Below are 15096 nucleotides of genomic sequence, written 5' to 3' on the forward strand. Positions count from 1 at the left end.
TAGCCCATTGAGTTCTCCCCATTAGGGTTCAGGGTTCCTTCTGCTTGGACCACAAAGGCTCTTTTTTTGTCCCTGGTTGACTGGACTCTCTCACTCTTTGATTCTTGGAACCAGTGTCCTTTTCTTAGGGAGATCCTGAAGCTCTTTTTTGGAGGAAGGGCAGAGTTTGGTCCATCCTTGATGGATCACAGGCTAGTCCTGGCTCTGTGCTCAGGAGAAACAACTGGATCTAATTGGGTCAGCTACATGCAGAACTGATGATGCTCAGAGTTCATTCCTAGCAAAGCTTGGGGGACCATATGAGATGCTGAGGATCAAACTCATGTAGGGGTTGGCTGCGTCGAAGGCAAATACCCTGCATGAATGATCACTCTGTCTTCTAATTTTAAAAATGTTACAGCCAATTTACTAGTATTATCAAGCTTAACATAGTCTTGTGGAGAAATTTGATCTGCAAAGGGGTGAATTTAAAGTGCTAAAGGATGGGTTGGATTTGCCAAAAATTGGGAGTGCAAAACTTGTAGTGATAGCACAACAGGGAGGATGTTTGACTTACATGAGGCCAACCTGGGTTCGACTCCCAGCATCCTATAGGCAGGGGTCTCAAACTCAATTTACCTGGGGGCCACAGGATGCAAAGTCGGGGTGATCCTTGAGTGCAAAGTCAGTAGTAAGCCTTGAACAGTGGGGGCTGTGACCCAAACAACTAAAACAAAACAAAAAAATATTCCTCTAGGGCAGGGCCACAAAATGTTGTATGGAGGGCCGCAAACGGCCCACGGGCTGCGAGTTTGAGACCCCTGCAGAGGGTACACTGAGCACCATCAGGAATGACCCCTAAATGCAGAACCAGGAGTAACCCCTGAGCACTGCCTGGTGTGCAAAAATAACACAAAAACCCAAAAATTGTTCAAGGGAGGCGAGTATGTCTGTTTCGCTAGTTTGAGGCCACAGATAGCATGGTCCTCACCTCTGAGCACTGCCTGGTGTGCAAAATTAACACAAAAACCCAAAAATTGTTCAAGGGAGGCGAGTATGTCTGTTTCACTAGTTTGAGGCCACAGATAGTATGGTCCTCACCTCCCCAGCCAGCTGGTCTGGAGATCTTTGTCAAGCTCTTAGCATCATCTCCCTCTGGTCCAGCTTCTCCTCCTCCACCTGCTTCCCAGATCCAGGAAGATCCAGAGAGCCCCAGCTAGGCCCCACCCACAGCCCTGCCATGGCCCCTCTCAACCACTTGACCCCTTCCCATTGGGACCTACCAGGGTGGTGGGTGGGGGAGAATCTGCACCCAAGTTCCCCGCCAGGACATGATTGATTCTTTTTTATCTGAAGGTTTATGACTCTGGAACCTGGTACACATTTCTGGTGTGCAGCCCTGGTGAGCAGCTTTCTAGACCATGAAGTTCACCACTTCAAGTCCAAAGCCCCCTTATCCTGTGAAGCCTCAGTGTGGACCTCTGCATGCTCAAGGGCTCCTCTGGGTTCCCCTGGGAACCCTCCTTTCTTCATGCTTCTGGTTTGCAATGACTTTTCTTTCCTAAGAGGTTCACTGGAAATTGGCTGAGCCACATGCAGGGGTGAGCCTAGATTAATATTTAGAAAGGATTTACCCAGAAAGGGCTGGTTAATCCTGAGAAGTCTTTTCTTTTTCTGTTTCCTTAGCGGGTGGAGACAATTCTCGGGTTCCTTCCTGCAAAGCCCCTTTGAGGTTGCAATTTCTAACTTTGTAGCCACAAAACCAGCAAAAGTTTGTGACTTGACAGTCTTCCCATTAACCTGCTTCTTTCTGACTGCTCCAAGCAGGTGGTGCCATACTTGGGGAATGCAGATTCAGCGCTGATTCCAACATGGAATAGAGAGATGAGTGTGACCAAGAACTAAAATAACTGGGCCCGGAGAGATAGCACAGCGGCGTTTGCCTTGCAAGCAGCCGATCCAGGACCAAAGGTGGTTGGTTCAAATCCCGGTGTCCCATATGGTCCCCCGTGCCTGCTAGAAGCTATTTCTGAGCAGACAGCCAGGAGTAACCCCTGAGCACCGCTAAAGCTAAGAGGGGATTGGAGAGATAGTACAATAGGTAAGGCACTTGCCTTGCACACACCCAATCTGGCTTAAATACCCAGTACTCCATATGGTCCCTGGGTCCCTGCCAGGAGTGATTTCTGAGCACAGAGCCAAAAAAAAAAAAAAAAAAAAAAAAAAAAAGCCTGGGTGTACCCCCCAAAAAAAGAAAGCTGAAAGAACTAAAATAACTTTTTTTTTTGGGGGGGGCATTGGGGAGCCACGTGATGCCAGAGATAGAATTGGGGTAGATCTTCTGCAAGGCCAGCACCTTGGTACCCTGTACTATCTTGCAGCCCAAGATCACTGTTTTTATCCACTGATTGAAGTAACTGAATGGTAGAGAACATTCTATTTCTACAATTTCAGGTGTGCATTATATATGCTTCATTTTGGGTTTCTTCAGGTTCTGTGCTTGGGGATCATTCCTGGGGATTTGGGAGAAGTTGAACCTGGGCCAGTTTCACACAAGACAAATGTCTTACTATCTATGTTTTGTTTAGTTTATGTGGCCATTTCCAATGGTACTTGGGGATGTCCAGTTGCTGAAATGTCTAGTTGCTCAGTGATCTGGGGTGTGTGTAGGGGGGAAAAAATGTGGTGCAGGGATTGAACCTGGCATGTGCTCCAGCCCACTGATGCATCTCTCTAACCCCAAAATCACTTTTTACAATAAAACTCAGGGACCGAAGGCCAGAGGATCGCACACCAGGGAGGGCTCGTTCCTTGAATGTGGCTGTCCAAGTTTGATCCCTGGCATTCCATAGGGTCCCTTGTGTACCACCAGGAGTACTTCTTGAGTGCAGAGCCAGGGGTAATCCCTGAGCATTGTCAGGTATGGCCTCAAAAAGAAGAAAAAATGATGGAATGGAGTGATAGTATGGCTGGAAAGGCATTTGCCTTACACCAGCCGACCCGCAAAGTTAGATGCTTCTACCACAAGGGACTTTGCAGAGAGGAATTGCAGAATTCTCTCTACCCACTACATAGAGAAGAAAAAGCCTCTCTCTCAGCATTAACTGGCTGCTTTTCATTGTAAATCCTTTCCAAATATTAATCTAGGCCCATCCCCAGTTTGTGGCTAAGCAAATTTACAGATAACCTATGAGAAAGAAAGTGATTGCAAAACAAAACAAAACAGAACAATACAATAGAAAATTATGATGGTTGAATGGAATGATTCGACCTTTTGTTATTGGGCATGCTTGGACCATCTCTCAGGCTTCCTTTGCTTTCTCAGGATGTGTGTTGGGGGAGGGGTAGCTATTTAGCCCAAGATTTACAGGGCAATTATGGCTAAAGATCCTTTTTTGGGGGGCCGGGCGGTGGCGCTGGAGGTAAGGTGCCTGCCTTGCCTGCGCTAGCCTAGGACGGACCTCGGTTCGATCCCCCGGTGTCCCATATGGTCCGCCAAGAAGCCAGGAGCAACTTCTGAGCGCATAGCCAGGAGTAACCCCTGAGCGTCACAGGGTGTGGCCCAAAAACCAAAAAAAAAAAAAAAAAAAAAAAAAGATCCTTTTTTGGGGGGTGCCAAGCATCAAACCACCCCAGGACCTCACACACGCAAGACTGGGCTCTATCTCTGAGTGGCAAATTTGGCCCCTAAAGATCTTTCCTGATCCCTGACTCAATTGCATCAAGCTGTTTCGACAGTAATTCTGCTGTAGAACAGAATATTCCAGCAGATCAGATACAGGTGGACCTGGAACCTGTGAGTTCACTGTGTCCTAACCTATCGCTGTATAGAAACTAAACAGCATAGGGGCCCCCTAGGATCTGCAGTGTGTGATCTGTACAGAAGTCATACTGAGCTGAGGATACTCCTGGCATTGTGTGGCCTCAAATTCCAACAACATGGAGTCACAGTGGCCAACTTTGATGCAAAGGATGAACTTGGGAGTTTCTGTTTGGGAACTGCCCCTTGTATTCCTGCCTGAGGCTGCTCTGTCCATGTGTCCAACTGAGCATATCTCTCTCTCTCTCTCTCTCTCTCTCTCTTCTTCTTCTTCTTCTTCTTCTTCTTCTTCTTCTTCTTCTTCTTCTTCTTCTTCTTCTTCTTCTTCTTTCTTTCTTTTTCTTTTGGTTTTTGGGTCACACCTGGCAGTGCTCAGGGGCCACTCCTGGCTCTATGTTCAGAAATTGCTCCTGGCAGGCTCGAGGGGACCATATGGGATGCCAGAATTCGAACCACTGTCCTTCTGCATGCAAAGCAAACTCTTTACCTCCATGCTATCTCTCCGGCCCCCAGCTGAGCATCTCTTGAGATCCTGAGAAAATCGGGCTTCACCACCCTCCAGAGGGTGGAAAAACAGAGAATCTGGGATGCCGATGTTCATGAACTCTTGGTACTTTGGGCCATGATGGCCTCGATTTTCTGTCTTAATGGGCCCAGTGAACCCACCTCTACATTGCAAAGGAATCCAATACCCAATCCATGCCAAGTACCTGTCACGTTGCTGTGCCACTGGGAACGAGGAGGGGCGACCCACTCCGATGTAGGTTGAGGGATGCCCACGCAAGAAAGATTATAGGGCAACACTCTACCTTCCTTCACCTGCTCCCGTGTCACCTCCCTGGACTCTCAGATTCGAACTCGACAATGAGCGCCTGTTGTAGGAACCGCTGGGCCTTTATCACCACTTAAAATCTAATTAATCCATATTGAAGCACAAAGATTTCTGTTGTGCTTTAGGGTGAGGGGGTCACAGAGCCCTCTTTGTTCATCCTGCCACTTCGAGTCCTCCAGCCTGGGCGGTGGGATAGTTTTACCGGGGGCAAAACGGGGAAGGTAACAGATCAAATCCTTATCGGGAAGCCCAACTCACCGTTTTTAACAGAGTCCTTTCGGCCTTTACATGAAACATTATATGCAAGAGGAACAAAAACACAGGCCAGGAACCCCCGGAGTGAAGGGCCAAAGCTTATATTCCCTGCAGTGTCGATCCAAGGCACATCCAGGTCCACGTTAGCTCCTATAGGGCTGGAAGGCAAGAGGTCAACAAGCCCGGAGGCGCAATGACTTTTGTCCTGAGAGTCGCCATGGAATGCCTGGGCCTGCTCCTCTCTTCTCTGGGCTGGGTTTTAGCCATCGTCACCACCTCCCTGCCGCTTTGGAAACATCGCAACCTGGACTTGAATGAGATGGAGAACTGGACGCTGGGGCTTTGGCAGGCGTGCGTGGTGCAGGACGAGGTGGGCTGGCAGTGTAAGGCCTTCGAGTCCTTCCTGGCTCTGCCGGCCGAGCTCAGGCTGGCCCGCGTCCTGATGTTCCTGGCCAACGGGCTGGGCTTGCTGGGCCTACTGCTGGCCGGGCTGGGCCTGGACCATCTGCGCATCGGAGAGCGGTCCCCTGAGCTCAAGAAGCGCCTGCTGGTGTTGGGGGGACTGGTGCTGGGGGCAGCGGGCGTGGCGGTGCTGGTGCCCGTGTCCTGGGTGGCCTATGGGACTGTGCAGGAATTCTGGGACGAGGCTGTGCCGGACATTGTGCCCCGTTGGGAACTGGGGGACGCACTTTTCCTGGGCTGGTTCGGGGGATTGTGTCTTCTTCTAGGAGGGGGACTGCTCAACTGTGCAGCCTGCTCGGGTTCTGGGCCCCTGCCTGAAGGCCACGGGGCTGTGACAGGAACCCCAACTATGGAAAACGGAGTCACAAATCTTAAAGTGTAGGGCTTGGGCCTGCTCCAGAGCTGTGTCCCTGCTGGTTTGTGGGAACACAGGGAATGAATGACCTGGAGACTTGCGTGTTTCCTCTTGACAGATCGGATTCTCTCTGCTCGCCCCTTACCCTAGGGCAGGAGAAGCAAGAGAGGCCGGCTGAGCTGAAAGGAAGTGATGATGATGATGATGATGATGATGATAATGATGGGGAGAGTGCACAGGTCAATGTCTGATCTGGCGAATATTTTAGCCCAAGGCATCTGCAACTTGAATGTGCTTTCTTATTTTTTGGTTTTTGGGCCACTCTCGGCTGTGCTCAGGGGTTGCTCCTGGCTATCTGCTCAGAAATAGCTCCTGGCAGGCACGGGAGACCATATGGGACACCCGGATTCGAACCAACCACCTTAGGTCCTGCATCAGCTGCTTGCAGGGCAAACACCGCTGTGCTATATCTACGGCCCCTTGAGTGTGCTTTTTTTTTTTTTGAGTCACACCCGGCAGTGCTCAGGGGTTACTCCTGGCTCTACGCTCAAATCGCTCCTGGCAGCCTCAGGGGACCATATGGGATGCCAGGATTTGAACCATCAACCTTCTGCATGCAGGTAAACGCTCTGTACTCCATGCTATCTCTCCGGCCCCAATGTGCTACTTTTTTAATTAGAAGCTTTCCACTTGTTGCTCTTGAGGATGGTGGGACATGAGAATGATCCATTCCCTAGAGACACTGGCAGTTTGAGACCCTGGAAAGATTTGACATCATCTCAATCCCCCACCCCCGCCCGTGCTGTCATCATGAAGATGAGGGGACCGCAAGTCTCCTCAGGGCATGATCCCTAACATCTGGCATGAGATTGGACCCAGCTGAAGATTTCCACATTGATCTTCTCCTACTCAAAGCCGCCACCCATTTCTTCTCTCTTCCCTCCAAAAGAAACTGGAATAATCACTTGAATATTCTGCCAGAGACATCACATTTGCCCTCATGAAAATACCCCTTTAGCTAACGGAACGTGATCAGTCCAGGGCTGGGGGTTCCAGGTGCCGAGATACCTGGAACAAGGTGGACTTACTTTCCTTAGCATAGAAAACAGCCCCAAAACTGAAAAAATAAAAATAAAACTCTGCCAGGTTTCTACTAGCAGCAGGAATGTGACAGCCAGGCATGCAGAGAAGGCTCACCTGTGATCTCAGAATTGTTTTCAGGTGCAATGTACTGAGAAAAAAATACTTTAAATTTTTTTTTTACAGGAGGGAGGACACACACACAATTTAAGCTTTCGAGAGATTTATGATCTCTCTAAATCTTAGTGGGTTTGGGAATACTTTGCATTACTCTATTTTTATTTTTAAAAATTTGGTATTTTTGGGGGCCACATCCAGTCTTAGAGCTTTCTCCTGGCTTTGTGCTCAGGAATCACTCTTGGATTCCAGGAGGATCCTATGGGATGCGGAAGATCGAACCTAGTTGGCCCTGTGCTAAGCAAACACCTTCCCTGCTGTGCTATTGCTCCAGTCCCCACAGGATGCCCCCCTTTGTATTTTTTTGGCCACACCTGGCAGTGCTTGCGGTTACTCCTGGCTCTGCACTCGAGTCACTCCTGGCAGGTTCAGAGGAATCCTATGGGATGCTGGGGATCAAACCTAGGTTGGCCATGTGCAAAGCAAATGCTTTCCCCACGGTGCTATCGCTTTGGCTCCCGTATGGCATTATTTTTTAAAAGCCTCAATTCTTATACTATCACAATATCTGTATTGAAACACAAGAACTCTAGCACCTGAAAATTTGACAGGACAATTAGGGGACCAGAGAGGCCGGGGTGGGGTGGGTGGTGAGGAAGGTTGGTTCCTCAAACCACCAAGAAGGTCATGTTGGAAGTTGCTAGTCATACCTCAGCAGTCTGCAAAACCCAGCTCAGAGGACAGGAACACGATCCAATCTGGCCACACCTCGGCATGCCTGCTCTGCATAACTATTTCCCCATCTCCTTTTCTGTAACCTGTTCAACACATACACTCAAACAATAGTCATCCTGGCAAAAATCCACCTCGAGACATACACTCAGTGGGAAAAAACAAACAAACAAACATAAAACAAGATTTCTAACTCTGGGAGGAATGAGGCAAATGTCACAGCACCTCTCACTCTGCTGGGGCAGCCTGGGCCGGCTTGGGGAGCGGAGAATGGCGCCCTCCTTTCACACGGGAGCTCAACTGGGGGGCCTTTTGCTGGGTGCCCTGGGCTGGGTCCTCTCCTGTCTCATCAACTACCTGCCGCTTTGGAAGAACCGCAACCTGGGCTTAAACGTGATGGAGAACTGGACGCTGGGGCTTTGGCAGGCGTGCGTGGTGCAAGACGAGGTGGGCTGGCAGTGTAAGGCCTTCGAGTCCTTCCTGGCTCTGCCGGCCGAGCTCAGGCTGGCCCGCGTCCTGATGTTCCTGGCCAACGGGCTGGGCTTGTTGGGCCTACTGCTGGCCGGTCTGGGCCTGGACCATCTGCGCATCAGAGAGCGGTCCCCTGAGCTCAAGAAGCGCCTGCTGGTGTTGGGGGGACTGGTGCTGGGGGCAGCAGGTGTGGCGGTGCTGGTGCCCGTGTCCTGGGTGGCCTATGGGACTGTGCAGGAATTCTGGGACGAGGCTGTGCCGGACATTGTGCCCCGTTGGGAATTAGGAGATGCACTTTTCCTGGGCTGGTTCGGGGGACTGTGTCTGCTCCTAGGAGGGGGACTGCTTAACTGTGCAGCCTGCTCGGGGCCAGGGACCCCCGAAGCCGGCCGTTACACTGTAGTAGAAGCCAGATACTCAGGAGAACAGGTGGAGATGAAACCAGCCTCCCTGAGCATCTGAGCCTGGAAGTGGGGATGCTCATGGTCAGCTCAGGACTCGGAGACATCCTCAAACCTGCCCCAGGTCCACTGTTGTTTCTTCTCTTCGCCCTGGAATGGTGCACTGCTGTCATGTCTCCCAGGTTAGAGCCACCCCAAACCATTGGGACTTTGCTGTGAACTTGGCTCGCTCAGGACTAAGGGTGGGGGGTGAGCTTTCCTTGAACTGGACATGGACTCACAAACAGGAAGGAGTGAGAGGACCGGGTCCCGACTGCAGCTCCAATGCTTCTTGGAGCATTTCAAACCCTCCTGAGGATGTGGAGACTGAAGCCTGAAGCCGCCTCATACAACATTCAGAGAGACGGAAGGATCAGAAGGTGTTGTGCCCGGCTGGCTGGAAGCCAGAGGGACACTTGGGTCCCCACATTCTCAGTCCTCCTGGCTCTGGGGAAGCCAATCCCTACCCCCCAACTTTGAGAAGCCTAGAACCAGTTTTGGAGAGATGGAGGTAAAATTTGCAAATGCTGGGGCCAGAGAGATAGCATGAAGGTAGGTGTTTGCCTTGCACACAGAAGGGCAGTGGTTCGAATCCCGGCATCCCATATGGTCCCCTGAGCCTGCCGGGAGTGATTTCTCAGCGTAGAGCCAGGAGTAGCCCCTGAGTACTGCAGGGTGTGACCCAACCCCCCCCCCCCACCCCAAATAGCAAATGCTTGTGCTTTGTTTTGAGTGGTCTGGTCAGCCAGCTGCTCCCTGAGTGGGTCAGGGCAGAGTCAGAGCTGAGACAATCTAGGCATTTGGGTCCGAGGCTGGTCCCGAAGCACTCAGCCTGGAGTAAACCTCTTTTTTTTTTTGTGGCCACACCAGGTGGTGCTCAGGGGTTACTCCTGGCTTTGAAATCAGGAGTCACTCTTGGCAGGCTCTAGGGACCCTATGGGATACCAGGGATCTAACTAGGTTAACCGTGTGCAAGGCAAGTGCCCTCAGTGCCCTCTCTGCTGTGCTATTGCTCAGTCCCCTGAATTCTCTCTCTGTCTCTCTCTCTGCAATCTAAATGGTTCAACTAAACTATTCACAAACACTGCTATCTTGGGGCTTTTTTTTTTTGGGGGGGGGCCACACCCGGCGGTGCTCAGGGGTTACTCCTGGCTGTCTGCTCAGAAATAGCTCCTGGCAGGCACAGGGGACCATATGGGACACCGGGATTTGAACCAACCACCTTAGGTCCTGGATCGACTGCTTGCAAGGCTAGCACCGCTGTGCTATCTCTCCGGGCCCTATCTTGGGGCTTTTTACTGGAAAGATTTTATCTTTGTTGGGGCCAGAGTGATAGGACAGTTCGGAGGGCACTTGCTTTGCATGTGGACAACCTGGGTGCAGAAGTAGGAATAAGCCCTGAGCATTGCCGGGTGTGACCTCAAAGAAAAAGAAAAATATTTTACATTGATTTGATCCAAGTTCGTTCAAGTAAATTCTACCTGAGAAACAAATGAAGCTGAAAGTATTGGGTCTCTTTGTTTAAAAAAATAAGAAAAGAACAGCATGGGTACAGACCTGAGTTTGATTTCCAGAACCCCATATGGTCCCCCAAGGACAGCTGGGCATGCCCCAAATAATGACTAAACACAAACCCCAGTGACCTTTTCTTTTTCTACTTCAGGATACATAAAAAGTGAAGAAACTGAAGTTAATCTATGTGGTGTATTTTTATACGTTTACAAACAAGACAAATTAAAACAGAAACATTCGGCATTTAACCTGATTAAATATTTAGTTCAGTCCTGAGCTTTTGATATTTAATACAATACAGATAAAGTGATAGAAAAAAACCCCAAGATATTAAATTCATTTGATTTTGCATGCTAGAGTTTTGCAGCGAAGCTTTGTTCATTTTGGCTAGCGATTTTCTTTTTTGTACCTGTACCACGTGATTCTGATATACAAAATTATAATAACATACTGATAATTCAAACTCGAGAACTAAATATTACATTCTTTTGACCCTGTGAGAAATAAATTCTACCTTTTTAAAAATAGTATTTATAATATTAAAATTCAGATTTGCCTGTATGGTGTTGTGATCAAAGTTATTAAAAAAGGGTTGTCCTTGTGAATCATTGGGGCTAGTACAAAAACGAGAGGACTGTTAAAAGCTGCCTATAAATACACAACACTATTGCAGATTTCTAAAGTGTGGAAAAGGATTATATTAAAATACATTGGTCTCCCGTGTTAAGAAATGAGCACATATAGTAGAATAGATTCCAAAGCATCGTGGTCATAACTGTTAATGACCTGCTGACAAATGAGTTTATGCTGTCGCACTTGAAACTTTTTGTATGACAAAAGGGAACAGCTAATCTGATGAAGATTTTTTTATATATATATATAAAGCTGTCAATATAGCCTCTTCTATGTCAAACACTTAAAATGGCCAGAACCAAACTATATATTAAACAGGACATAAATAAGACCGTAAATAAATAAATGAAGAAAATAAAATCGTACGGTACAGCTACACATACTTGTATAAACATTTTCACGGTCGAAATTAAGAAGCTGCAAACAGCTGGCCTTCATTTTCCTCTACATTAAATAAACTTCTTTTCACATTTGACCTTGACAAGGATAAAGGAACGGGGAGGGGTCTCTTCTGAGTTCCCCTTAGCCAGGGGACGGAAGTGACGAAACCCCCCAGTTCATGGGCTGGTCTTGCTGATGAAAGTAGCTTCACGTCCAGTTTGTGCTGCAAATTCATTTGGACCGGGAAGTGGCAGGGTCTCTTCGGAAAAACACTGAACCTTCTAGGCTTAGGAATTGCTTTTCCGTCTTGATTCAGATAGAAGGAACCTTCTTCCCAAATATGCGTCTTTGCTTCTCAAAAGATGAAGAATATAAAAAAAATGCACCTCTAATGAGAATTAGGAATACAAGTGTTTGGTGGTTTCCTTCCCTACATTTTTTTTTTCTTTTTAAAGGGGTGCATTCCTTTAAAGTGATCTTTTTATTTATTTTTTTGTATTAAAACAAAACCCAACTTGTATTGTTTGCGCTCTGCGCTGGCCTAACATCTTTCAGTGGAACAGTCTGGCACTCTGGTATGGTTTAAGTTGCGTGAAAAATGTTGGATCTGAAAGGTCTTTTGCTCCAAGGGCTGGAAAAAGGGGACAGCAGGGAGCATGTTTTCATCCTGCATGCTGCTGACCCGCCTTCAAAGTCCACCATCACAGATGGGGGTCCCCAGAACTGCTGGGAATGAGCCCAGCGTGCAGAGCCGGGAGTAAGAAGCTTGGAGCACTGGTGGGCGTGCCCTCCAAATAAACCCCTAAGAAAGAAGGCCCTTTTCCTGATTGCTCTGCCCGGAAGAGCTGGAATGGGACAATGGTGGTTCAACAGGGAGGCTATAGCCTGACCCCATCTGGAAGCCTGTTCCTGGCCTCTCTAGAATTTCTTTGACAAATGACTTAGTCTGTGCTTTGCGCCCATAACTGTCCTCAATGCTGCTCCTCTGTGCTCCCCAGCTCCTCCTTAGACAGGGGTGTGTGGGGGTGTTTGTGCAAACAGGGGACGCTGTGGGATAAACTTTCTCCTCCCTGATCACCCTGGAGGCAGCTTGCACCCACCCTCATGGCCTTTTGGGTCTGCCTGGTTCCTTCCTGAGGCTGCTGGTGTCTGCCCCCCAGCAGACCTCCTCTCCAGTTCTGTCTGATCTGAGAACTCCGATTTCTGAGTGCCTCCTCAAGCCACCCAGCCCAACTCAGAGCACAACTTTGCCTGGGGACGCCTGGGCACTATCCAGCCACCCGGAAGAGTGGATTTTGGCGTCTCTGGAAGGGGGAGAGCAGCCAACTCTGGGCCTCTCAGGGGGCCCCCCCCCCCCGATGGTTGCCAAATCAACCCTTGGGGCGGCTCCTGGCCTGGTCCAGATTCCTTCCTGTGCCCCGAGTCTGAGCTCTGTCCTCTTGACTAGTGAAAAAGACAAACAGAACATGTGGGGGACTCAGGGCAGCCTGGACAGATGCTCTGAAGAGGCTGCTGTGTAAATGAACTGCCTCCCACCCTCACTCAGGGGACCTGGAGATGGCCCAGGCAGGGCGGGTTTCCAAGTTCTCCTCTCTTCCAAGCACATGGGAATTACATTCGAGTCACTTTCACAAATGAACGTGTTGACGACGGGATGGGACGGGAGAGAAAAGCTCTCTGGGTGGGGGGTGGAAGCCCTGGAGAGACTCCAGAAGTCCCCGAGCCCGGGCCGGGCAGGCTCACACGTCGTCGGCCGGCAGGGCGGGGATGTTGATCTTGGCTCGGGTGAAGTAGGCGATCTTCTCCCTGAGGATACACAGAGGCCTCAGATCCTGTCTACTACACCCATGTCAACACCACCATCTACACCTGTTTCGAGGGGGTCAGGGAGGATATAATACTTGGAGCAATTTCTACACCCAAAAACCTGCATCAAGATCAGTATCTGCTAAGGGGGCGGGTGGGAAGGAAAAGGGGATTGTGACGGGCCTTGTCCCTCCTGATTTGGCAGTAGGGAAGGGTCCACGTAGCATCTGGTAAATTGATAATCTTGAGGGACAGAGAGGGGAATGGGTGAGTGGGGAAAAGGTGGTGTAAGGACGAGGGAAAGATCAAGAGGAGGAAGAGTGGACAGCTCTTGGGCATAATTTCAGGGTCCAACACCCATCCAGCACCATGTGCTCAGTCTCACCCTGAGGGCATTGCACCCAGAAACCAAGGTAGTATAGAGTGAGTGGTGCGCAAAGGGTAGCTGCAGTAGGGGGCTGAGTGGGCTCCAGCACCCAAGGACTGGACAGATGCCAGAGAGATGCCAGTCCCCGCAGGCCCCAAATCCAGGAGTCGGGGTTGTACGCAGTAGCGGAGTTGGGAACTCAGTGCTGGCCTCACTTTTAGGCCCGAGGGAAATGTCCTTCTGACCCTTTGAGCTGCTGCTCAGAACAAACTGCTTGTACCCCAACACACCCACAACCCCCTTGCGCCTGCCTGGGCCTCCTCTCCCTCTTCCTTAAGGCTCTGTGCTCTTCTCGAATAGCCTCGCTTGGGGGGGATGGGATGACGATTCTCCCTTTGTTGCTGCTTTTTTTGGTTGGCTTTGTCATTGCCTTACCCGGGTAGCCCCTGACTGTGCTGTGGGGACATGGACTGGGGTGGGCTTGAAGGTTTCCCTCATGCTAGCTCTCCAGTCCTGTGGTATTTTTTTTTGTTTGTTTGTTTGTTTTGCCTTTGGGCCACACCTGGTGGAGCTCAGAAATTATTTCTGGTGGGCTGGAGCAATAGCACAGCAGAAGGGCATTTGCCTTGCACACAGTTGACCTGGGACGGACCCGGATTTGATCCCTGGTATCCCACAGGGTCTCCCTGAGCCCTGCCGGGTATGGCCCAAACACCAAAACAAACAAACAAAAATGATTATTCCTGCAGATTTGGGGGACCCTATGGGATGATGGAAATTGAACCCAGGATAGCTGCATGCAAGGCAAATGCCCTCCCTGCTGTGCTATCAGTCCAGCCCTGGGCCTCCATGAAGCAGCAGTAGAGAGGATCCAAACCATATCCCTCCCTCGCCTCCTGCCTCTTGTTGGGAGCTGCCACTCTGTCCCCTGTGTTGTTGGGCCATAGACCTGGGTGGCTCAGGAGAACTCAACACCCAAACGTCAACCAATACCCTAGCTGGCTTGGTCCATGACATGGTTGGATCCCCTCTACCCAATACTGATGATGTCGCCCCTTGTGGTCTGTACAGGTCCCCAAGAAACTGGGTCCCAGCCACATCCCAGGAGCCAGAGACCAGGCACAGGGCAGCAAGTGCCGTGAGTCCTGGGCACACTATACCCATCAACATTCCCCTCGGCTTCTGACTACTTCGTGCCACCTGCAAGGCAGACATAGACCCTAGTGCCCACACTGGTGCCTGTAACGTCCCTCTTGCCTTGACACCACCCTCAAGCCCCCCAACCCAGGTTCAAAGGGCTTAGAGCCATCACATGTGGGAGTAGCCCCCCACCCAGAACTGCCCAGCTAGACCCCAGCAAAGTAACCTCATCTGAGCCCACAGAACCAACCATCCACTTCAGAAGTGCGACTGGGTCCCCTGACCTGCGTTTGTCCCACGGGTCCCCCCACATGTGTTTCAGGGCTTCAGGAATCTCCCCTCTCCCACAAACAGCTTCCCTGCCGCCCCACCGCTTCCCCACCTGAAGGACTGCACCTCCCGCGGCACGTTCTGGCTCTGCTCCCGGAGCCGCCTCACGTCCTTGGAGACTCGGCGCATCAGCTTCTCTGCACTCAGGCCCTGCTGCTGCTCCTCTTCTGACTGCTCAGCCTGTGAGGTGGGGACAGGGGCCCATGAGCAAAGCCAGGGGGCAACCCGTAGGCTGCCTCCTTCCCTATGGCCAAGTGCTGTGACCCCTATCTATCTAGTAAGGGAGGCATAAGCCATGTTTGTAGTCCTGCTGAGAAATCTACAGGTGGACACCCTCAAAAAAAGGCCAGAAAAGACTGATGGCACCATGGTCAAGAAGCAGCA

At 50.3% G+C, this 15096-nt stretch overlaps 3 protein-coding genes across 3 annotated transcripts in view; 2 read left to right on the top strand and 1 right to left on the bottom strand.

Moving 5' to 3' along the window:
- The first annotated feature begins 5079 nt into the window (after nucleotides 1-5079).
- LOC126007178 (putative claudin-24) lies at nucleotides 5080-5954 on the top strand. The gene is made up of 2 exons (XM_049772656.1): nucleotides 5080-5726; nucleotides 5822-5954. Exons 1-2 carry the CDS (start codon nucleotides 5080-5082, stop codon nucleotides 5952-5954), a joined length of 780 nt encoding a protein of 259 aa, XP_049628613.1.
- Nucleotides 5955-7902: 1948 nt separating this feature from the next.
- On the top strand, nucleotides 7903-8565 carry LOC126007179 (claudin-22-like). Its single transcript, XM_049772657.1, has one exon. The coding sequence runs from the start codon at nucleotides 7903-7905 to the stop codon at nucleotides 8563-8565; it is 663 nt and encodes a 220-aa protein (XP_049628614.1).
- Nucleotides 8566-11578: 3013 nt separating this feature from the next.
- The window catches only part of WWC2 (WW and C2 domain containing 2), a 120421-nt gene continuing 116903 nt past the window's right edge, over nucleotides 11579-15096 (bottom strand). The window contains exons 22-23 of the mRNA XM_049771416.1: nucleotides 14765-14892; nucleotides 11579-12875 (exon numbers count right to left, since the gene is read on the bottom strand). Coding sequence (XP_049627373.1) covers nucleotides 12809-12875; nucleotides 14765-14892 — 195 coding nt within the window. The 3' untranslated portion in view covers nucleotides 11579-12808. The remainder of the gene's footprint in view (nucleotides 12876-14764; nucleotides 14893-15096) is intronic.

Source organism: Suncus etruscus, chromosome 4 (genome assembly GCF_024139225.1).
Source record: "Suncus etruscus isolate mSunEtr1 chromosome 4, mSunEtr1.pri.cur, whole genome shotgun sequence".
NCBI classification, from domain to species: Eukaryota; Metazoa; Chordata; class Mammalia; order Eulipotyphla; family Soricidae; genus Suncus; species Suncus etruscus.